This window comes from Myiozetetes cayanensis, unplaced genomic scaffold, assembly GCF_022539395.1.
Source record: "Myiozetetes cayanensis isolate MyiCay16 unplaced genomic scaffold, myiCay2020 scf3, whole genome shotgun sequence".
In the NCBI taxonomy this organism is placed as follows: domain Eukaryota; kingdom Metazoa; phylum Chordata; class Aves; order Passeriformes; family Tyrannidae; genus Myiozetetes; species Myiozetetes cayanensis.
In genome coordinates, this window is record NW_026087521.1 from 33,527,025 (window position 1) to 33,551,247 (window position 24,223).

General features: G+C 39.8%; 1 protein-coding gene across 4 annotated transcripts in view; it reads left to right on the plus strand.

Moving 5' to 3' along the window:
* Positions 1-24,223, plus strand: part of TBC1D30 (TBC1 domain family member 30) — a 53,210-nt gene that overhangs the window by 17,208 nt on the left and 11,779 nt on the right. For 2 of the 4 annotated variants that reach the window (XM_050325349.1, XM_050325350.1), the window contains exons 3-8: positions 13,538-13,599; positions 13,995-14,060; positions 16,986-17,111; positions 18,194-18,379; positions 21,027-21,195; positions 22,334-22,502. In XM_050325349.1, the coding sequence (XP_050181306.1) occupies positions 13,538-13,599; positions 13,995-14,060; positions 16,986-17,111; positions 18,194-18,379; positions 21,027-21,195; positions 22,334-22,502 (778 nt within the window). Of the gene's footprint in view, positions 1-7,681; positions 7,944-13,537; positions 13,600-13,994; positions 14,061-16,985; positions 17,112-18,193; positions 18,380-21,026; positions 21,196-22,333; positions 22,503-24,223 lie in introns of those variants that run through there. The other 2 variants (XM_050325351.1, XM_050325352.1) reach the window with 2 other exon arrangements.

A 24,223-nucleotide genomic window follows, 5' to 3' on the forward strand; every position in this document is an offset into this window, starting at 1 on the left:
ATCATACCTGTCAGAATTCTTTTTTCATGTATTGCATTAGATTTGCTGCTGACTTGGTGATTTATTTTTTTACATTACCCTGTAGCATTTAAGCAGGATTCTGGGGTGTGAATACTGGCCAAGATATGCATTTACTTCATATTGTGTAGCAAGGTTAAGGAACATTTCTTAATTTTTACAATCATACTTTTAAAATTATTTTTTTTTATGTAAGCCTCTTCAGCATTTTTTAATTATTATTTTGGTAAGGAACATATTATTTTTAATTCTGTGCTTAGGTAGAGTCAAATAATTTCTCTGAGAAAAAGAAGGCAATTTGCTTTTTGAGACCTCAATTCATTACTTTGTATTTAATTTAAAAAGTGTTCTCTCTATATTTTATCAATTGTATAAGTATTACTAGGTCTTTTATTCCAGTTGTTAACTCTAGACTTTATGCTACTGGTGACTACAACAGTTAAAATATATTGTTACTTTAGCAGTCCTTGTGTGACACATCTTTTACCTTGTTCATGAGATGCAGCTATCAGCTTAAGGTAGCTGCATATGATCTGCTTTACTGTTATAGCTCGCACATGAAGGCAGTAAGTAAAATAAATTGATTTTCTCCCTCCTTTTATTTTCTTTATCAGAGCAACACAGATTACTGCTCCTCAAGTGGCAATTATAACTTTGGAGTTTATTTATGCATTTGAACCAAAAGTTAAAAAAAAAAAAAAAAAAGAAAACTAGATGCTCTTGCTGAATTACACACACACCCAATTTCACCACATGGAAATATCTATCCACTTACTTGTCTATCATTTTTCTCTGAGTAAGAGCTTGTTGGGAGCATTTGGACATAGAAAGCTTCTGAAATTCTTTTTTTGTTGGGTGTACTTTTGTCCTTTTGGAAGACAACATATATACATACAAAGAATTAAACACAGAAGTGGACTTCAGTGTTTGATTAATAACAGATTTTCACAAGTGCTTGTGTTTATGCTTTCTTTATTATCATTTTAGATCTAGTCTATGTCTTCCTCTCATTGCTTTAATATCCAGAACTCTTCACAACTTACTTTTCTCTGTTGTCCCATCCTTATAATTTCTTACTTAGTGTTCAAGGTTAGCTCGTGCCTCCTACTTCCATCATGTATTTTAAAACAAGTACCTTCTCAATTTCCCCCCATGTTGACATTTTCTTATAGATGTTTAACTTTAACTATGTTGAACATGCTGATGATTAAAACCTAATCTCTAAGCCTTCTTATTGACCTTATCCCTTCATGGTGTGTCCCTTGGCACTCAACTTTGCCATAAATCTACAGAAAGAACAGCAGCTCTTTTGTTAAGACTACTGCCCACCACGCTTTTCAATATCATCTGTATAAGTGTGTTGTCCTCTATTATTGGCATAATAAGGTGAACGTACTTCTGTCTTGTGATCAAGGAAAATTATATTTAAGCCCCTTTTTGTTTCCTTCATGGATAGTTCTGAGTTAAATCTCTGCCTTGTCCTTTCTGTGCAGCTGTTGAACCCTATGTTAAGATAAAGGTTTCCACATCACATCTGTTTTGTAATGTCATTGGGGGGTTTTCTGTGGGTTTTTTTTCTGAAATATTTGAGGTGCCTGTGATGTGTGGTGCACGATGTTTAAAAAACATGAGTTAATTTCTACTTTTTGGGATTTTTTTCAATTCTTTTCCTTTTAAGCTCTGGGAACAGCCAACTCTCAGTGATGGGCCTAGAGTGAAATAGGCCATCCTTTCTTATTATGCAGCCCATTGGCACTGTTTGCTGTCACTTGTGTGCTAAGCATTGCTGAATTATCAGCAAATTTAATTCTTCTATCCTTAAAACCAGTTTGACATAGGAACTCCAGATACCACAGAATACTAGCTTATTAGTTGTGTGGTGGTGAGAGTTGGTGACATAGGAGAGTTAATAATTTGTGATGTAAACCATTTGAATACTAACATATTCAGTGTTAGGTTGATATGATTATCTTGTAGACAGGTTTAAGAAAAGCTTCTGGCTTACTGCTGAGTGATTTTCTAAAGAACTCAGGAAAATAGGGGCTTTGTGCTTTACTGGATTGAGCATAGGTCTGGGAGATGGGTTCATGCAATTCTGCTGTTGCTGCCCTTAGCCCTGGTACTGTAACAAATGTCAAGTCTTTCTACACCTCGTTCATTAATTTAAATAGTTATCTATCTGCAAATGGAGAGGGGTTGTGGGCAGGTTCAGGGGGTTACAGGCATGTCTGTACTTCTCTTTTGGCAACCTGAAGTGCTTTTGGGGGCTTTCATATTTTCACCTACGTGATCCGATTGCATAAGCATCTTGTGCAACTCTGTGAACAACCAGTGGATCAAGGGACTGCAGTTGGCCTTACCTGCACTGATTTACTGCCTACGAATGTGGGGCCTCCCTAGATGGGAAACTGGTCATCACAGGTCCACCCCATTGTGCTGGAAACTGCTGGAAACTGCTTTCACAACTGATTAATGAATGTATTATATTTTCAAGTGTTTTCACTAATGCTGGAATATTTTGGCATACTTCTCGGGGCACATCTGCCAAAACTTTCAAGGAGGGATATGACTATGAACATTATTCAACTTGTAAACCCAAATCAAAACACCACAACTAAAGAGAACTTCATATTCAAGATTCTTTGTTATCTTGGCTGAATCCTGATTAAGATAAGCTGAAGGATCATGTAGTGCATACACAGTAGTGAGCTTTTTACAGGAGATACAGTCTTGTAGATTAATTTCCTGTTAAAAAATATATACTACGGTGAGCAGTACTATTTTAATGATAGTCTCTGGATCAGTCCTTTACAGATACGGCTAAACAACATGCAAGCAATATTCTTTTTCAGATATCATAGCTATAAACAAAGTCCCATGGCCGGAGATCACTCTATAGTGAGAGAATCCTCTGGATCCTCTGTCTTAGGCTCTCCAAGTGGGCTGTTTTAGGGCTTCCTTCAAAAGAGGGGTCTGTTAAAGAGTAATTACTGTGCCCACGGGTTTTGAAGGGGGAAATAAGTAATGAGGTTACGTGCCTGAAGTCTAAGGGAAGAGGAAACATTTAACTAGCTGCACTCCTCCTGAGGCTAAATCATGTAAATTTTAGCTCTCTGTTTCTGGAAATCGTAGATGTTATTTCCTGTCCATTGTGTAGTTTATATTTGCACTGAATGCCTTTGTAGGCAAGGATTGGCTCTGCACTTTTTGTCTGTTATATCTAGTGTAGGACAAGTGAGGTCCTGACCTTTTTTGTGACATTTACATACAAAGTGATACAAATGATGACTAATGCAATGGAAAAGTTTAAAATATTAATGCTGTGTTCATGAGACTGTAGCTTGCCAACACTTTGTACCATTTTCATGAGTCCTGCTTGTTGAAAGTGCATAGAATTAACCTTCTCTAGGCACAAGTACAGTAGCAAAATTTCATTCTTTTTACTGGTTCTGGAACCATCCTCTGTGCAGTAAAAACAACCCTGGATTACTTGTCTGTCAGCAGAAACTAGACTGGTTGCAGAACAAGAATCTGTTAGTCCAAAATCACATTTCTCCTTCTGTATAACACAAATCTGTCCAGTCTTACTGATGGGCTCCCTTGTCAGGTGCTAATGCTGTGGATATGCAAAACAGTGCTACAGACTCTGTGCTTGGTGGTCGACACCACAGCTACAGGCAGGTGGTGGATCACAGCACCCGCTCACCTGCACTGTCTGAGATAGCACATCAGTACCAGAAGCTGCAGACAAAGTACTGGCAGTGCAGGAAGGGATGCTCTGCTTGCAGGCTGAAGTGGGAGATGTGCTGGGCTGTGCCACCTCACAGACTTTTGTGGTCAAGGGACATGTGCTGTAGCATCACTGTAGCGCCTGTGCCCCTGCAGTGTCAAAAACCCAACAAGCCAGAGACCTCTTATCGAGCTGTCAGAGGTGGCCCCATCTGGTGCGTTGGAGGACTGTGAAACTCAAGGTGGGTCGTGCTTGTTTTTCGGCTTCTAGGATCAAGCAGAAGGAAGCAGGGCTGGTTTTGATGGAGGGGATATTTATTAATAGAACACACGTAGAACTGGGTAAGATAGGAATCTTGTGCTCCAGTGGTGAAGATGGTTTAATGGGCTAAATGTATGTAAAATAGTTTTGCCTCCTGGGAGAATCTCCAAGTGCCTTACCCTTTCTTCCTTCCAATGTGAACATATTTCATTCCATGTGTTTTCTCTTGTACATTACAATTTGCAAGTGAAAGCCTTTTTTCTTTTGAGCTTATGATGAACTACAATACACATCAGAACATGTGTTGGTTGGATTTAAAATGTCTTTATTTGCTAACTCTGTAGAGCTATTTGAAACCCAGTGGTAATGGGGTCACATTTTCTGGATACATTTTTTGGGCTCCTTAAAGGTAGTGTATGGAGTTCTGGGGCTATGATTTGGTCAATATAACAGGTTTTTCCTTGTGATTGCAATACATTTCCCCCCTTCATCCTATTGATAAGTATGTCTTCCTGATACTTGCTCTATTGGCAGCTGCTGTAGTGATGCTGCCTAAGCGTAATTTCCAAAATGCATTTGGATGAAACATATTACCATATTATCAGACCATATATTTACTGTAATGTATTTTTTCATGGGTACGCGTTGCTTTAAGTATTTTTGCCAACACAGATGTCCAGAAGTCCTGGCAAACAAGGTTTTTCTCCCCAGATTTTAATTGTTTTACTGGGATGTTGTGATGCAAATCAGAATTAAGGGAGATCTGTACTCTTTTCTGTGAAATAAACAGGAGGATGTGGAGTTCATGAAACACAGTCACGCAGCTGAAGATGTCTTACCATTTTTAGTCTTTTGATTACAGTAGTCTTCTTAGCACACATCACAAGAGCAGCAGTAAACTATGCCTTTCAGTAATCCTGGGTTTGGTAATTAAAGCTCCATACAAACAAATATGTTCTTTAAAAGCAAGATTGATCTGTGGCCCCATTTCCGCTACTGTTCCTGTCACTGCCCCATCTGTCTGTGCTCATTCTCCCTTTCTAGCTGCCTGTGTTTTACCTTGTTGTCGTAGTGCAGACAGAAGAGGGCTGAGGAATGGAGAGGTTTAAAGTACATGGAGTTTGTAAAATCCTGGCAGTAATCATAGGACCGACCACCATAAGATTGATTGTAACAAAGGAACAAGTTATACGTATGAACTAGTATTCTTAAGTTCTCTGGCTTTAAAGTGGCATGGGTAGCAGATGGTGGTAAGACTGCAAAGAGGAACTAAATAAAGAGGTAAGGTTTTTCAGAAAGTGACTCGGTTGTGTAGGAGGGAATACGTGAACTACAAGGGAGGGGAGAAGAGAAGTCTCAGGTTGATTATTACGAAATACTGGAGCTGACATATCTTGCTCAGCCAAATGTTTTGATTTTGCCCCCCGCCCTCCCCCCACAATCCTTTCTGAATGTCATCTGTCTTGTCAGTAACTGCAGATGAGGCCTTGTGGACTTGAGAAGACTTCTGTGCATTGGCGTATCTAACCAGATTCATGATTGCAAACATATCTTGCCATAGGCAAATTAGAGGCTTTGACTGATCAGTGGTTACAATCCAGTGCCATCCACTTTTCTAGAAACTAGGCTCTAGCCCTTAAGATATGTATGCTTAATGGAAGGGTTATACCTGTCTCTAAAATCCATTTGTTCTAATGATCCAGTGAGTCATCAAACCCATTAGTATGGTTTGGTGGCTTCATTTTGTCTCCTGAAGTTCAATTTTACATTTTTTTTATTCAGCGTTGTGTTTATTGGCTGGCATGTGGCAAAGCTCCTTAATGATATGCTGGTATGCTTGGAAGTATCCATGTCCCGAGTCACAGAATGATTGTCCTGATTGTTTCCAGTGTTCTTATAGCAATAAGATGACAAGTAGGAGAAAGAGCAGTAATGGGGATACCTAATTCTCATTTTGAGAGGTGATTATCCTTATCAGTTAAATACTGATGTCTTAGAGCTGATTTGTAATTGTTTAAAAATTTAAGGTAACGTATGATTATGTTCAGTTGAGTTTGATGACTGATTCTCACTGTATGGATAATGAGTGGTTTCTGAAACTTTGGCTATGGCTCCTGAGACTTAGGGCAACGGCATGTGGTGTTGGGTTAGTCAGTCTTGAAATGATCCAAGAATGATGTGCTGTTGTGAATGGTGCTCAAGCAAGGGGAGAATAATATTAGAGAGATAACATGGCTATTTCTGTATTTAAATGTTGCTGGTACAGTCCCACTGGTCCATTCAGTACACCTAGGGAGACTAATTGATTTAAAATTTGATGCTTTAACTACTAAATCATCATCTCCAGCTGGCACTGAAAGAAGGTGATTTGCATATCTACATCAGCAGGGAAGTGTCACCTTTGATAAAAAAAGAACCACCAACACACAGACTTAATTATCTATTCAGTGCAAGCTAGCAGCTCAAATGTAGTGACTTTTCTCGAAAACTGAAACAGATATTTAAAGAGTCGTGATCAAAATCACGCTTCTCTGAAAACTTTACAGTGACTTCTAAAGATAGCTATAACTGATCTTAAAAAAGGCTTGATTCTGTGGTTTATATTGTGTATCTTTTATGTAATTGGCTTCACTGTTTATCTGTTGCTCATTTTCTCCTCTCTATAATGTGATTGAGTAAAACATCTTTTTAAGAAAGGAGCAAATTGTTTCAAAGCTACAGTCGTTGGCAGGTAGACTCAGACTTCAGGTAGTCTGGTCTTTGAGCCTGTCTAATGTGGTGTGATAAATCTGCTCTCCTTCCACAGAAACACTGAGTGGTTTAGGTTGTAAAAGCTGTGATTATTTCAAATGCTCTTCCTTCTTGTCATTCGAACCACTAGTTTGAAATTCTTTATTAAACCCTTTTACGATTCTGTTAGGACAAATAGTAATGGAAAATTCATCTAATAAAGTGCTGTTGAATAGCTTCTTTTAACTATTTAGTGCATGGCACATCATTGCTTATAAATGCAGTTGCAATTTAGATTCATAGAAAAGGATGTTATTTTAGCTGAGAATGTCCAGAGGCTCTATGCTGGAGAGTCAGAAACAGATAATGTGCAGCCCATTGGCTTGCGCTGCTGCTGGAGTTGTCCGTAAGCAGCCCTGGCTGCAGAACCTGATCCAGCCTGCCCTGGCATTGAGATGCTGTTATATTCTTCTCTCTCTCCCTGTTCTGTGGTCTCGCAGTGCATGTGGAATTCCTTCCTAGGACAGCTTTTTGAAAGGGGCAGCAGGACTATCTATGTATGTCCAGCTGTAGGCCAGAGAACTGTATGAGAAGACTCTTTGGTGGATATTTAGCTAATTTCATTCGCCGAAGAAATTTCAGCGTTGCCTCCTGTTAACCAGCGTCAAGCGAGCCGTGTCCGCATTGCCCCTGTCGAGTGTCTCCGTGTACCCTGGGGGGCTGTGCAGCTGTCCTGGAGCCCTTTGCCACCGATGAGCCCCACAGCCACCGGGGCTCCCTTGATTTCTAATCAGAGCTGCTGCTTCCCTTTGCCCGCTGCATCCCAGGTGGTGCTGGAGGAGGAGAGGCTGCTGGTTTATTCAGGCAGTGATGCTACGATTGTGGGCGGGAACTCCTTTTTTTTTTTTTTTGCTTTCCCCTTTTTGCTTTCTCCTCTCCTTGTCCTCCCTCTTCTCTCCCGCACTTGGACTTCGCTGTCTGCAGTGCAGATCCCCGCCTGCCATGCCCCCGGCCCCGCCGCCCTAGGGCGAGCCCGCGGGCACCATGCGGCAGGACAGGCTGACGGGCTCGCTGCGGCGCGGGGGGCGATGCCTGAAGCGGCAGAGCTCGGGCGGCGGCGTGGGCACCATCCTCAGCAACGTGCTCAAGAAGCGCAGCTGCATCTCCCGGACCGCGCCGCGCCTGCTGTGCACCTTGGAGCCAGGTACCCGCGGGGCCGGGCGAGGCGGCGGCTGCCGCCCCGTAAGCGGCTTAGCCGAGCGGGGGAGCGGCCGGGGCCGCGGGGGCGACGTGGGGAGGAGGAGGCGGCCGGAGGGCGATGTGGGCTGCGGGTAGGCGCGGCGGGGCGGGGGGCAGCGCCGGGGCGGCCCCGGGCCGAGGGAGGTGCGGAGGGGCCCGTCCGGCGTTGGGCGCCGCGGTCGGGCCTGGGGCCGGCGGAGCGCGGGCTGCGGGGCCTGCGAGGGCGCCCCGGGCCGGGGAGCGCCGGGGACACCGCGGCGGGTGCGAGGCGGGCCCGGCGGGAGGCCGGAGGCGGCCGGGGCCCTGCGGGGAGGCAGCGCGCTGCCCCTGCCCGGGCGGATCCTGGATCAGCTCTCCCTTTGCTTTCCCTGCGCCTCCCGCCCGGCGTCGCCGCCTCGCAGCGCTTTTGTGTCGTTTGTCCCTGCTGCCTCCTTTCCTCCCTCCCTTCTCCTCTGCCCCGGGCTCGGTGCCGCAGCTTTCCGCCAGCCTCTCCCCTTGGTCCTACTCAGCCTCCCCAGATAAACCTAGTAACTCTAGACCGGCCGAAGACCCCTCCTCCCGCCCAGCCTTTGTCTGCTGTAGGGTATTGTCTAAATTCGCAACCATGCCTTTCCCAAGGGGAAGGCATCAGCTTTGCGGCTATTTTTCTGGAACTTGCTTCAGCACTAAAATCTTTTAAGAACCAGGTGGTCAACCAACAAAGTATGTTTGCTCCAGGGAGGTGGGCTCTCAACAGAAGCATTGATGGGTGATCATTACCGAATGCTAGATTCTAGTTGCCTGCCAGCAAAATTTTGGATTTTATTTTTTATAAAATACTGGAAATTTAAATTCAATTTAAATTCAATACTGGAAATTTAAGCTAGAACTGTCACTTGTAGCTAAAATGTTGTTGATATGTTGCCTAATCATAGGCATTTACAAAGCATGCAAGCCAGAGATCCACTGAAACATAGAGCAATACATGGAAATGCATAAGGATCAGTTTCCATTGTGCTTCATGTGTGTGCATCAAGCACACAAAGCTGACTACTTACATGTCTGAGATGAGTTTCAGAGGCTTTTATTAATAAGCTCTCAGATACATTCTGGTACAGGTTTATGGTGTTGCTGTTTTCAAGATTTCCTGACTTGTAATTCTCACAGTCCCCTGCTCCAACAGTAGTCTGCTAGTATCCCAGGTTATCTGGATAATGACATTCTTTTATTTACACTCACACAAAGACCAGGGGATGTGATCAGAGGCATAACCAGGAATGCCATAGTCTTAAAAATCCCACTGGTTGGGGTTTCCATATTGTTCATATGCAAGTAAAGACAATAACATTGAGGATGCATGCTTGCATAGAGTGATGGAGATGGGGCACCTAACGAACCCTTAAAAAATATAATGGATGAAGTTTCTTTCAAATTTTACTCAGTGTCTGTATTGAGAAGTTTCTGTAGACTGGAGATTTTAGATGTGTTTTGATACGTTCCAGTGAGCTCTGGCTCCTGATAGAAGTGATTTCATGCAGATTTACTCAGAATGTTACTTTTGTTTCTCTTTTTGCAGATGAAAACCTATATTTAGAGATAAATTGCAAGGCTAAGAATCTTCCTGAAATAACATAAGCAATAATATAGTGGTAGTTTATATGGCCACTTCTCTCTCACCATATATGGGCTCCTGCTGCACACAAAGCTGCTTTAGGCCTTTTCCCTCATTTATTTTTGATAAAATATTTATAGGCTTTCTGTGGGAGAGTTTTCAGCAACTGTGAAGTACAGCCAAGAACCTATAGTAGTGTACTTTGTAAATTTATTTTAAAGCGATGGCTTTATAGATCACATACGTGCATCAGAACAGATCATCTTCCTACACTTCTTCTGGTTTAAAATTTCCCAAAAAATCCCAGAGTTTACCTCATCCTTTTGTTTAATGTTGCTGAGGGAGAACTGGGAATTTGATTCCTTCACCCAGGTGCTTTTCTCCCCTCTTGTGGCTCTGTGGTTCTGTGCTACATTTTGGTCATGCAGTGGAAGACAGCTAGGATTTGGGAATCCTAGGAGAATAATCTTTCCTCTTAAGCCTTTTCTTGTTAGGAGTCACTGTATATTTTACATGGAAAAGCTAATAGAACTGGGTTTTATGGGGTTTTTAAAATATTTTTCTTGGGTTTTTTTCCTTTTATTTTTTACGTAACTTTTCTGCAGTGGTTTCTGGTGACCTGCTTGCAAGAGCACTGTGCAGGCCTTATTTTGACATACCCCTACCCTTCAGAAATTTGGTGCCAAATGTACCTTTATGTGTGCTTGTATTTGTGGAACTAATAATTCAAATGTGTTCCCAGCATATTCCTGCTTACATGAATTAATATGCATCTTAGGTATGAAGAGTCAGTTGAAAGTGCATGAACTGAAGGTGATGTAGCCTGGCTGGTTTGATGTAAAAGGGCAGAGTTTAACTGACAGCACTTAGAGTAGGAACTATTGCTGTGTATGTGGTACATTTCTGCCAGGCTGTCCACGTAAAGGAGCTGGGAAGAAAAGTTTTCCTAAGGCCCCAAAGGGTCTTTTTTGCAAAAAAGCATAGGTTTACATGGTAGAGAGGAATGTGACCCGGAGATGGAGGATTGTCAGGAAGGGGAAAATCCAATGAAAATGGGTGCAGACCTGAGCTGAGGTATGTGGGGTACTGAGGGGGAAGGAAGATATTGGGGAATCTAAGTTAGTTCGTGGAGAGAAGGCAGCTGAATGCAGAATGAAAGGGAGTTGCTGGTAAGATGTAGCAGATGATGGAAGACTATATATGGAAGAAGCCCCTGGGGACAGACTGGCGATGATCCAGGCAAAAGTAGACAGGATGAAAATGACAGAACAGTGCAAAAAAAAAATAGCAGTATGTGCAGGGGTGGGAGATTTGTCAGGAAAAGGGGAATGATGGAGAAAGGAGGTTTAGGACACCTAGAAAGGTTGGAATAGGGATAGGCTCTCATTTCCTTGAAGCTCCAAAGTCCAAGGACAAATGTCTTGAGAAGAGTGCAGAAACTGCATGTAGCAAGGTGGTTCTTTACCAGAAGTAAGTGTCAGATAATGAGATGCTGCTTGCAGTTTGCTGGTTGCCATCCTGCAGATGCCCTGGGTGGGCATAGCCTTGCCTTGCTTTCTGTACTGTTTGTGTTGCAGCTTTTTTTTACTTGCTTACTCACTGTATTTTTTTTCAATGGACAAGGTTGTAATTTTTTGGTTTCAGGAAATTTAAGTTCTTTTAAAATGGGTGAAAATGAGGAACTGTTTCTATATGGGCTACAGCTCACTCCCCATGGCTCTTCCCCTCCCCTGTCACAACACTGTCATATAATTTGATTTTGAGAATATTTCTAACAGGGAACAAATAAGGGGGGACAGATTCCATGGCTTCTACAAGAGGTCACAGTGCATGGCCCGACTGAGATGTTCCTTGCCATACGGAAGACAGTGTGCTGTGTAGTCTGGTGTTACCATGTGATGTTATTCTCATTTACAGTAATTTTGACACCTGTCTTAATTGTCTGCCATGGTTTAATAAACTTCTGTAGATGGAGGTTCAAGGATCTCATTTCAGTCTCATTTAATCAAGAGAGACAGCTACCTGGGCCCTGGTGTGAGCTCCTTGTTCACGATATCCACATAATTATAGATAGATTTTGCCTTACTCTGAGGTTTTGTCTTATACTGTGCTTGATCTTTTGAAGTGGTATTTACTTACATCTTTCTTAGGAAGCTTATAAGACAAAGAGAGAAGTTGTTAACTGGGATCTCTAAGTCTTAGAAAATGGTGAAGTGATTAATATTTGGCTACTGAGTTGGAAACGAATACATGGCTATTTTGGAAGGGTCTTGGTTCTTTGCTACAAGGTAGTGTTAGATAACATAAGCATCTGTTTCCTTAACAAAAGGAGTTCTCTGCCATGGTATCTTTTTTTATGTATTAGGTTTTTTTGCAGTACTTATACTCTTTTTGCTTGGGAATGAGACTCACTTTTTCCAATTTCAGCAAATGCGATACAATTTACTTTTAGTGGGTTACTGGCATTGTTGCATTGCTTTAAATTACTAGGAACAGATTTATCTATTAGGAGTCCCTGCTGAGTACCATAGTGTTATGGGAAGGAATACTAATAAACAGTTACTTCCAGGATTAGCTGTTAATCCTTTAATGTTTTTCAAGACATATCTATTATGGTTATAAGCCTTTATTTTTTTAGATCTAACAAGCATGTCTTTTAAATCTGAAGCAGAGAAATGAGAGCACCAATCCCCAGGTCTCAGCGATGCAATTCTAAAACACTGAAATGCTAAACAATATCAGGGTTTACGTGATTTTTTTCTTTGTTTCTCTTTACTCTCCCCCAACAAAGAAAAAAAAACCTTAAAGAAGGCATCTTTGTCTTCAAATATATATTTATCAGCCAACAAGGCTTTAAAATTACTTAACATCATTTCAGTATGCTAATACTGAAAGACATTTTACATTCCATAATTAGCAAATGCCACTACAGTTTGCATTTCTGTCAGACTTGCAGGCTTAGTCCTCTAAAGCACTGAGTATTACTGGTGAGTTGGTTAGTGTGGATTTTATATACTTAAAACCTTGCAGGATTGTCTGTTGTGTGTCTATATGTGTGTATAAATACATATGTATGGATATTTATATATTAAAAATGTTTGGCTTCATATTCTGCAAAGATGAGGGGCTATGCGTACTATGTTTTTAGATATGGAGCAATCAATTTTATTCAATTATGGAGGGGAAATAAAGGAAGGCTTTATTGTTTGTGCCAGCAGACTGGAGGGAGGGGATGCAATGTAACACTGTTCAGCACCTGAGCTCTGGACAGCGGCATTTGAAGGACCAAAGAATTGTACATTCAGACTGTGGGATAGAAAGCAAATTAAACGTGTTATTATTCTTTATGTTATGGCATACTCTGGTGCCATGTTGGGATCCACTTGAGATCCTGGTATTTTATGTAATATTTTATAAACTATTAGCAGGCCCACTTTATAACAATTAAAATTATTTATTCACATGACAAAGTAAAATTAAGCCTAAATGAGAATACTGACAAAATGTGCTTTACGTTCTGAAGAATTATTAAAAAAAAATTACATTCTGAACAATAATTTTAGCATCCCAAACTTCGAAATTAGTTGTGAGTGTCTTAATGTCAAGACGGTGACATAGATGAAACAAAACTGTCTCTATACATGTATTTTTCTGTGGATGCATATGACAGTTTGGAGGGTACTCATATAGTTTGTAGAATAGTGGACTACACAAGTTTTAGTGAAGTGAGTTGTGCCAAACTACATCATTGAAGAGGATATTACTACATTTTAAAGACTTTGTTCATGTACTTCTTAATATGTGCCTTGAATCCACTGTGAAGACAAAAATTCACAGAAACAGGTTGAAATGTAGTTGCCGAAGCAAAATTTTGTGTTCTCGTTTTAACTGTGGGGGTTTTGTGTGTGTTGGGTTTCTTCTCCTTTTGAGCTAAATGAAAATAATGACCTTTTTCTCTTTGTTTCTAGGGGTTGATACAAAATTGAAATTCACTCTTGAACCATCTTTAGGTCAAAATGGTTTTCAGCAGGTAATTTGATTAATTTTCCTTTTGAGTTTGTGAAGGACTGGGTTCTCTGCAGTCAAGGTGCTTGCCCTAGTTCAGAAGCACACCTGTCATCATCATGTCAGCATATTATTTGCAATTGCATCAAAAGCTGTTCCATTCATATTCAGAAAATGCAATAGGCTTTCATTGTTTACTCAGCTATCTCATGAGTCTTTGTGTCCAAGAATATAATACTTCCATTGCATCATTAAGTAATAAATCTATATTTTCCCTATGAGTGGATTAAGCAGTTAAACTCTGAAATGTATGCAGTAAGATGAAATGAATGTGCATGTCTACAAGGCTGTAAATGTTGATATACTGCTGCATTAAACTAATGATGGATTTTCTACATTTTTGGATGCTTTTGGTTTTAGTGGCATGATGCGCTCAAAGCAGTGGCCAGACTGCCGACAGGCATCCCAAAGGAGTGGCGGAGAAAGGTAGGTACACCTGTATGCTTTGTGGACCATATTGCCTGTAAGTTTCTCAGGACAGGTGAATGACATCAATATTATCTGTTGGGATGTTTTTTAACAAATATTTGGACCTTTTGAGTTGTACTGGGGATTTTTCCTAGTTTACATTCTTCAGTGATAACCTTGCAGGACAGCTGGAGAAACTGAGGTGACAGGTAAAGATGGTGTTTTCAATAGTCGAGTTCTTTCTACTTGAGGCTTAGGTAACTTAATCTGGTGCAGTTATTATTGCTTCATTCTGTCAGTCTCAAGGAATTGCTCTGGTGAAGCTGCCCCCACAGCTGAAGATAACCGAAAGGAGAACAAATCTGCAGTGTAGGCTGTCACACTTATGGATTTGAAGTTGATAGATGCTAATGCTGACAAGAATGCTCATAGAAACATTTGATGGAGAAAATGCAGATTGTGTAAATTAGGGAAGTTCAGAGTCAGGAGTGATGTAGAAAGGCAGAGTGCACTATTAGTGGGAAATTGCACTGAGTTGGTATTGTAGGGAAGGGTCCATTGGGAATTTGCTAAAGTTACTTTATTGCTTTCTTCAACGATGTCTGAAGTTCCTTAGCATAAAAAGAGGCATGTCTATTCAACTTTTCTTTAAAACTGAGTCACACAACCTCAGCTTTAAAAACGCTATTTTAATAAATATAATATTTTTGAAGCTTTAGAAAATATATGTGGTTCCGTACATCTTTGATGCATCAGCTTAATTTCCTTTTGAAGTTTTCTTTTTGCTATCTTTCCAGCCTGAACTGTATCTCCTTACAAATCAGGGGAGAAGGAAGACTTAGCGGCATTGTTTTCTCACACCACTATGAATATTTTTAACCTAAAACTAAAGTGAATCATTATATCCATCTAACAGCCTTTTTTCTTTCCTGAAACATTCTTTTCCCATGCTCTAGAAAGTGTCTAAGACCCTTTACTGTGGTACGTGAGTGGCACAAGTCGCAGAATCACAGAAGGGCTGAGGTTGGAAGGGACCGTTGGAGGTCATCTGGTCCAAGCCCTCTGCCCAATCAGAGCCACCTACACCTAGTTGCCCAGGACTATGTCCAGGTGACTTTTGAATATCTCCAAGGAAGGAGACTCCACAACCCATCTGGGAAACTACTGTCAGTGTTCTGCCACCCTGGCGGTGAAAAAGTGTTTCTTGATATTTGGAGAGAACCTCCTGTGTTTCTGTTGGTGCTCATTATCTCTGGTCCTGTCATTTGGCACCGTTGAGAAGACCCTGGCTTTGTCCTTTGTGCACCCTCCCTTCAGGTGCTGATACAGACTGCTAGGGTCCCCCCTGAGCTGCCTTCAATCTGAGTGGTCCCAGCTCTTCAGCCTTTCCTCATTGGAGAGATACTTTGCAATTGGGTGGTCCCCAGCATATACTAGTGCCTGGGACTTTTTTTCCCCAGATGCAAGACTTTACACTTCTCCTTGTTGAACTTCATGAGGTTCTTTTCAGGCAATTTCTGCATCCTGCTGAGGAGCCCTTAGGCTTATCAACCACTCCTGCCAGTTCTTTGTAATCAGCAGATATGCTGAGGGTGTGCTGTGCCACATCATCCAACTCAGGTCTCTTTCTTTCCTTCTTGTTCTCCATGCCCATCTCTGTGTGTGCTCACCTGTGACCACATGGTGCTACCCAAAGAAGTAGCCTTAAGAAAAGGAATGTGGTTCTTTTCATTGCCATTCCCTGTTTTCCCAATGATTTTAAGATAGATACTAAAATAAATGAACGATTTTGTGTTGGCAGCGTGCTGATTGCCTCCTTTGCCGTCAGCAGGAGGAGCAGGATGACGTCTGCATTATTGTTGTGGCATGTGACATTCATTTTCTGGGGCTGGCAGAAAGAATCCAGTCAAATAACACCATAGGATGTCAGCAGAGCCCAAGCTGCTGGGAGGCAGAACAACAGCATTCCTCCTCATGCTGGCTTTGCAAAAGTGTGGGAAGGGACATTTAAATGCAGAAAACATGAGATTCTGGGAGCTGTCTATAAATTCCTTCATCATGCAGCTATCTAAATGTTTAAATCTGTGGGAAGTATTGAAATTACCTTTCTCACTTGAGTGAATTAAAGGCTGATATAAAACTTGACCATTTTGCTTTCATGATATCTTTCAGTTACCTGGAGAAAGATCCTTTATTGTTACTTGTTGTCATTGTATGATATGTCATGTGTCTTTCGTGTTTCAGGAATTTTGCAAATCTTTAATAATGATCCAGCCTTTGTCGTAGGTACACATGCATAAATCTGTTTTGGAAATTATTAAAAATAGTCAAATTGTTTGTTTCAGAACTCCCTGTAGCCTCAACAGTTTAGGAAGTCCTCTTGTGAGAGTAAGTTACTTTGACCCAAGTGATGCCTTTAGATCAATCCCAAATGGTTAACACTAGATACTATTTCTTCTGCATAGTTGATCAGAAGAGACTTCTGGAAAGGAGAAGCACCAGCATTTTTAGATTTCTTTTGTGGAGTTTCCAGGAAATATATCCATGGTTGAGTTTGAGGAAAGCCAGCAGCAGTGTTACTCTTTTGTAAAACTCCTTGTAGGTTATGAGGATAGAAGGGCTGAATTGAAAAAGAGGGTCCTTACCTTGTGCTTCCATCTTGGAGGGCTCGTGTGGTTTCAGTGTCTGACAGTGGACTTACACTTTGCAAGCAGTTCACAGATCTGGACACTTAATGCTGACCTTTTCCTTCCTTTCTGATTTAGCGATCAAGGTATTTTTTTAATGGTGCAAAAATTGTTGTAGATATAGTCCTCTTCTGCATATTTCAAGGAGATCACGTATGGGTGAACCTGATGAGGTTAATCTAACAATATATATCAAAACTTTATATTTTAATCCTAGAAATAATTAATTTTGTTGACTTTCCTTGTGTATTTCTAGGTTTGGCTGACCCTAGCTGATCAGTACTTACACAGTATAGCAATTGACTGGGACAAAACCATGCGTTTCACATTCAATGAAAGGAGTAATCCTGATGATGACTCTATGGGCATCCAGATAGTAAAGGTAGAGAGATTATTTGTTTTTGTTGCCGGTTATTTTTAATGAAAAGTTGAAATTTTAATTTGGCTTTATTTTATTCTCTGCAACTACCTTGGCAAAAATTACATCTTAATTCCCTTTGGCCCACCAAAATTAATTTTTTTGTCTGCTTTGGGCCTTCTGCACTAGACTCGTTAGTGTCAGCTGAGAAAAAAATGGCTATTACTGATCTTTTTTCCTCAATTTTTGCTTTTTTTATTTTGAAAGAGGTACTGGAGTTTCATGGAGACAAAGAAACATAAGTGGATTTTTTCCTTCTCACTGAATAAACACAAAAATTTGAGATTTAAAAGTATGTTTCATAATGTAGCAATTGAGTGTTTTTCACCTATTTTACAGGAGTGAAACGTGTTTGTCTGTATATATTTCTCAGCTAATGAATGTTTAATATTTAAAGCAGGTGGCACTTTTAGGGAAGAGCTTAAGAGATTTTTATTGCTGCAGTGACCTAAATACTAGTCTGTTTACCTGTTTAGGGAGTATTACTCTGTTTAGGAGAGATTGTGTTCTACAGTCACTTTAATTAGAGCACATGGAGCAAGATGCTTTTTGTTCCTGATTATTACAGTTGTCATCTGTACTTGGTAATTTAAACTTATAGATAATATTTACTAAATATTGAAAACTGTAGTAGGTGTTTTGCCTTTTGCTTACAAATAGCTTAAATCTGAAGGACACAGTTTCTGATTTTTGTTTTGAAAACTTAGTTACCTACTACTTCTTTTATACTTTGATAAAAACAGCTGCTCTTTTTTGTTCAATTAAGCGGCTGTTATGTCTTGCCTCTTTGAAACCCAGAGATCTGTTAATATCTTCTGTGATAACTTTGTATGAACATCTTTTAGGTAACTTGTTTACTTCAGGGCTTCCTTAAACTATTTCTCTTGGTTAAGCGAAACATTTACGGATTAAAAAAGAAGCATTGTCATCAACTTTGAGAGTAGATATTGGGAGGGTGGAGGTGGAAGGAAAACTAGGATAGGCAGGAGAACCAAAGGAATACAGGTCTTGTCTGTCCTTGTTTGTTTTGGTTTTTTTCTCTAAAGGACCTTCACCGAACTGGTTGCAGTTCTTACTGTGGCCAGGAGGCAGAGCAAGATCGAGTGGTATTGAAACGTGTTTTGCTGGCTTATGCCAGGTGGAACAAATCTGTTGGCTATTGTCAAGGATTTAACATACTAGCTGCACTTATTCTGGAAGTAATGGAGGGCAATGAAGGAGATGCCCTGAAAGTGAGTAAAATTTTTTTTTTCAGTGTTGAAGATTGCTTTTAATTATTGAACTTCAGAATAAACCAGTGCATGAATTTTATAGACAGCCTAAAAGAGCAGGACTCAAAGGAGTTAACCAGTTTATATCTGCACATTTTTTTTTGTCCTATCTGAAATTAACAGTTTGAATGTTATCACTATTAATTTTTTTTTCCAAACAGAAACAAGTGAAGGTTTGGCTGTAATAAAAGAATAAAAATTAATAAAATAATAGTTAATAAAAATAAATGGCAGCACTGCTACTCACTTTAGAATATCTTATCCCATACTCTCGAGTCTGCTTGCAGACATCATAGGTAGCTGAAACTTTAAAATTGTAGTATCAACATCTTGTGTGGCAGTGGCATGTGAGGCAGTTAATAAATCTGCTACATTTTAAAGCAAACCCTAGGAAAACACTAAATATTTAAAGGGCAAGTAAATCACCTTGAAACTAATTTCTGGGCTATCTTAGTCATACAGTGGTTTTATTTTCTTAGACCATTTTTGTTTTAATTAAAGAAAGCTTCATGAAATTCATAGTATGTCAGAAAATGGAAATATGGTTTATTTTAAGCCAGGAAGTGATTTGTTTGCCAAGGTCATGTGCAAATTTCCTGAAGTAAACTCGTGTGTGAGTTGGGGTCAGATTAATAAAAGATAACTGTGAGTCTTGAAATACTGAGCTGTTTGCCTTAGGCAATGATTTAAATGTAAGTATTTAAATTCACTCAGAGGTCCTAAAGTTTAAAGCTTGTGGTAGTAGAGTCCAGATAGCTGGTGTTTGTTCCTGCATTCTAGAGAGCTGCCTGTAGTAGGAAGAAAATACCATAATATACCTACTTTATATCAAAAACATATTATGACAATATAGGAAATACAATCACCTGAGGTTTATGAAGTCCAAATTCTTTATAAGAACTATGTGCATCCTTTTGTTATTGTATTGTCTTTTATTGTGAGTGGTGTCGAGCTCCTTGTGGGAAGGACGCAATGGAATGGTGCCAGACTGCCCTGGGGATATAAAGCACTGAAGGCTGTTTGCACCAAAACAGGTCTTACCTGGAAAAACCAAGAATGGAAAATAGTCGTTTCTTCTCCAAACTTAGTGTGTGGGCTTTGCAGGATTGGAGTTTTCTGAGAAGAGAGAGGGAAGAAGGGGGAAAGAATGGGGGAGGGGGAGGAGAAGAAAATAATTGGGTGTTGGTATGTGACTGTTTTGTTGTAGTCGCTGCCACCTAAACCAAGTGATGAGTGACTTCAGAACAGCTACAGATGCTGTTGCCTGTAAAGGTGCCCTTGGGACTGGAGCTATGGAGTAACTATGTTTGAATTTTTGTAGAGGCTAGGAGTTAAAGGAGTAAGTGCATTCTCAGGACTTGCCAGTCAGGTCCCATTTTGGGGAAGGACATTACAAACAAAAGCTCAGTGGGAAGAGTCTTCCAGAGGCTGGGAAACAGCAGGTACTACTGACACCATGAGGCTTTAACAGCATAGGACCCAACATGGTAGCTTCAGTGAATGCCCAACCAGTGATATTTGAGCTTTCACTAGTTAAGGTAAGCATATTTAAGTTGAATCCCTGGAGTTGCCTCAAAGTTAGTCTACAGAAATAATGATAAGCAAGAAAATCACAACTTGCATGTGTAGAAGCTATCAAAGTGTGCATATAAGTCTCATAGATACTGAAACTTAAACAATGTTTTTTCTTGCACATTACTGTGGGGAAATATTACAGAGTCGAGTAATAAAAATAAATATGTAGAGATGTGTAATGAAGAAAATATCTATTGCAAACTGGTAAATACATGAATCTGCTTTTTAAAAAAGCATTCTCAAAGCAATTCACATGTTGATGAAACAGAATGGACTTAAATGTTGAAAAAAGATTTCTGTTCTTTTCTATGCTTTCATGTATCTGAGATCTGTTAAGTAATATGATTCAGTGGGAAGGGGCAAAAGCCTTTATAAATTGGTTTCTTTATGGCTTATGTCATAAGTAATTAATGAAAGCACAAATAGCATAGCTGTAAGTTAATGTTGCTTTATTAAATTATTCTTCTATCGGTTGAAATATATCTGAACAAAATAATTCATATTTTTACAAGCACATGGTAACACATCGCAGTAAAATGTATGGAGGATCTCTTTTTAAAGAACAGTCTCTTGCATTTTGGGGAGGGAAAAGAGGTGATTTGGACAGTCAGTCTTCTAGCTGTGGCAGTTAACCAGAGAAGGGACACTGAAGCTGTCCGACAGTGTGGAGAATCTCATAAACACATCCAACATCAAAAGTGCTAGAAGTTGTCTTTGGTTTGATTAATGCTGCCAATTAGATCATAGCTTACTGCGATGTTGATTTCAGTCATTCATGGTTCATAAAGTCTGGACAGCCTTAAGAGACCTTTGCATTTTGTTTGCTTTTGGGTACTTAAGAATACTTGTAGATGCTTCAAATGATAATTTTTTTTTTCTCCCCATATAAATGGAGGTACCAGAGGCATGTGTTGTCACTGGCTCCAAGCTATTCTTTAGTGAACTTGCAAATTGTCTGGTTTTATTTTTATGTTATTCCTAGAAAATAGCTGGCTCTGTAAGTCCTACGTGATGATCTTTCATTTTCCCATAGATCATGATTTACCTGATAGATAAGGTGCTTCCTGATAGCTACTTTGTCAATAATCTCCGTGCTCTCTCTGTGGATATGGCTGTTTTCCGAGATCTTTTACAAATGAAGCTTCCTGAACTGTCCCAGCACTTAGACACCCTGCAAAGAGCTGCTAACAGAGAAAGTGGAGGTACGTTCAACAGAAAATAATGTTAACTCTGTCTTGTTATTGTTTCATCTGAGCACTGATTTAAGAGTACAGTTCAAGTGTTTGCATGAGCTTATTGCTTAGAATGTATTTAAAATTGTTAAGGTGAAACATGATGCTTTCAATTATTGATAACCTTAACATAAATAGGTGGTGCTTTCAGGAAAAAAAAAAAGGTGGGGGGGAAATAATTTGGTCCCACCGCTAGATGCAAACAGAATTGTGTTGACAGGACTATATAATGCATGGGGTGACAACACTAACACATAGCTTAGTACAAGGGCTGCATTGAAAAGGTCATTTCTTGCCTTAGCTCAAAATACCTGTCCTACTATTGCTATTCTGGGAAGATTTACAGTGGGAGAGCCAGTGGGGGCAGATTAATATTTCTTCACCTAGATGCTTAGCAATACACAGGTGCAAAACTCAGAAGTACATCTTAGGTTGCTGAAAAGTGGCTTTGCACTGTGATTTTTTTTTTCCTGGTGTAGCATTCCCTCCAGACTTTCAGCTCTTTTATTTGGGAGTGTTTTGGGAAGTGTGTTTTGGTTTTTATGTTAATTGGTTGGGTTTCTTTTTCAGTCAGGAAGCTAAGTGCACCCTGAGTTCCATCTTCGAAAAGATTTGCTACTATATTCCATGTGGCTATGTCCAAACTATAATTGCTGAAGAAATGCAGTGTTTTGGGGGGGAGTTGGTGGGTTTTGTTGGGTTTTTTGTTTGTGGTGGTTGTTGTTGTTGTTTTGGGTTTCTTGTTTGTTTGGTTTCGTGTGTTTAGTTTTTAGTTTTGTTCTTAATAAATGTTTTAATTTCATATGACTTAGGGGAAAGACAAGCAATCTTTCTGATACAAGGGAAAAAAGTGTGGTAGCTTATTCCAGAGTTTACAGTCCAAACCCAGTGTTGCTGCTTAGTTTTTGCAGCAGCAGAATGAAAGGTGACTGTCAGTTTTCCATTGCGTTTCTCAGCTTATCTTTAGACAGCTGCAGGCTAAATAAGTTTTGAGTAATGACAGAGGTACTAGAATGTCTGATGGATTTGAGTGTGCAGTTTATACTTCCTGTAAAATAATAATAAATCATAGTATTTCAAGTTTTTTGGTTTTTTTCTTTAACTTCAGGAGGCTACGAACCCCCGCTTACAAATGTTTTCACAATGCAGTGGTTTCTGACGCTCTTTGCCACTTGTCTGCCTAACCATACAGTTCTGAAGATCTGGGATTCAGTATTCTTTGAAGGCTCTGAAATTATACTGAGAGTAGCTTTGGCTATCTGGGCGAAGCTCGGAGAGTAAGTGGTCATTTTTCTGTGATTTTTCTTTTTGGTATGAGCCATGTGTAACTTTTGTTGTCCCAAAGAGCATGTTCTCAAGATTAAATCTTTCAGGAGAATGGTTTTGTTTTGAAAAAGCTGCACAAAGGATCTCTATGAGTTTCCCAAAAACACATGATTCTGACATGGTGTCATAATGGACATGATAAACAACCTTTGCTGAAGGAAATGTCTCCAGTTATTTGAGTTGTCTGTGTATAATGTCTTCATGCCGTGCTAATAGGTTAGTTGGACTTTCCAGAACATAAACCTCAGAAGGAACTGGTAAATACTTGCTGGAAAAACACACACAGAGACTTGAGGGTGACTAGCTAACTTAGTTGGGTACCTGAAGCTGAGGATGTTAATTCTCTTGTATTCACTTAAGGAGATGTAGGCATTTGAGCCCATTTGCTATGCCCAATAAAAGAGTGTAGTGTTACTAAGAGAATGACTTAGTGAGACGTAGGTCTTTTCTGGTAAGAACTGAAAACAAATTTTCCTGAAATTATCTGCTTTTAAGCACATTTGAGCCAAGTTTCTATCATAGTCCTTTAAGGTCTTGGAAACTCACCATATGGCCAAAACACAAGAGATGGTTAGTTCTTGTAAACTTCTCTGTTGTTACAGCAAATATTTGCATTCCAGAGAGTTTACAGTGCTCCCAGAGAAATGAGTTTTGTCACTGGCTTTAGTGGGAGGTGTGAGCTCTGACAGGTCAACCAGATTGTTAGTTCAGCTGGAAACATTTTTCAGCTGGCATCAGCAGCTGTATCAAGTTTTTCTTGTGATGACTTTTAACACTCACCTTCCTTTTTTCCCTGAGACCGAAACACTGGGATTTATGTTCAGCTCTGCTCTTGGACGTTTTGCTTTATTTTTCTTACTGAATAAATTAGCACTGCGAGCCAGTAGCACTGTAAGAGGCTTTGTTTAGTACATTTAATTTTTAATCTGAAGAATAATAATAGTAATAATTTCCTGAGAGCATTTTTAATCAGTTCACAAATGAAACTTGCACAAATCATTTGCTTTAGGATTAAGCTATATGTAATCACATAGTGCTTTAGATAAAAGGTCCTACTGCAGTGGGTCTCTGTGCACTTAAAAGCTGTGAGTGTTACAGCTCGTGATAAAAAAAGAAGTTACTGCTTTGAAGATTTTACTGTGAAGTTTGAAGAAAAATTTAATGTTTTAAAAAATGAAAAGAAAAAGAATCAAGAAATCTGTAAGAATATATCCAAAAGAATAAGCTGATCAGACTGCATGTTTTGTAACTGTTGTTTGTGGTGAATGGGAGAAGGTCTGGTAAAAGATTGGTCATTGTGTTTTTGCTGGGAGAAGATTGTGATTTTTTTGTTTCTATTTGTCCACCATTAGAAATAGAACAGGGGAGATTTAAAGAAGTGGGGCCTGAAAATAGTGATCATTGTCTCATCTTCATAGTTTCCAAGACTATCATTCTAGAAATGAAAATGTGGTGAGAAGTGTGTTTTAAAAATGTTGGTGGCTCAACTGTACTTCTGTTTTGAGGGAGGCTGAAAGAACAGGGAGGTTAAAAATAGATGCAGTGGAATAGGTGCAGTATGGGGAGGTCATGAGAGACTGCTATCGGGAAGGTAAGCAGTAAGTTTGTGATAATTGGCTACATACCATACTAATTTTTTAATTTTTTTTTTTAGATACGTAATTATTATTTT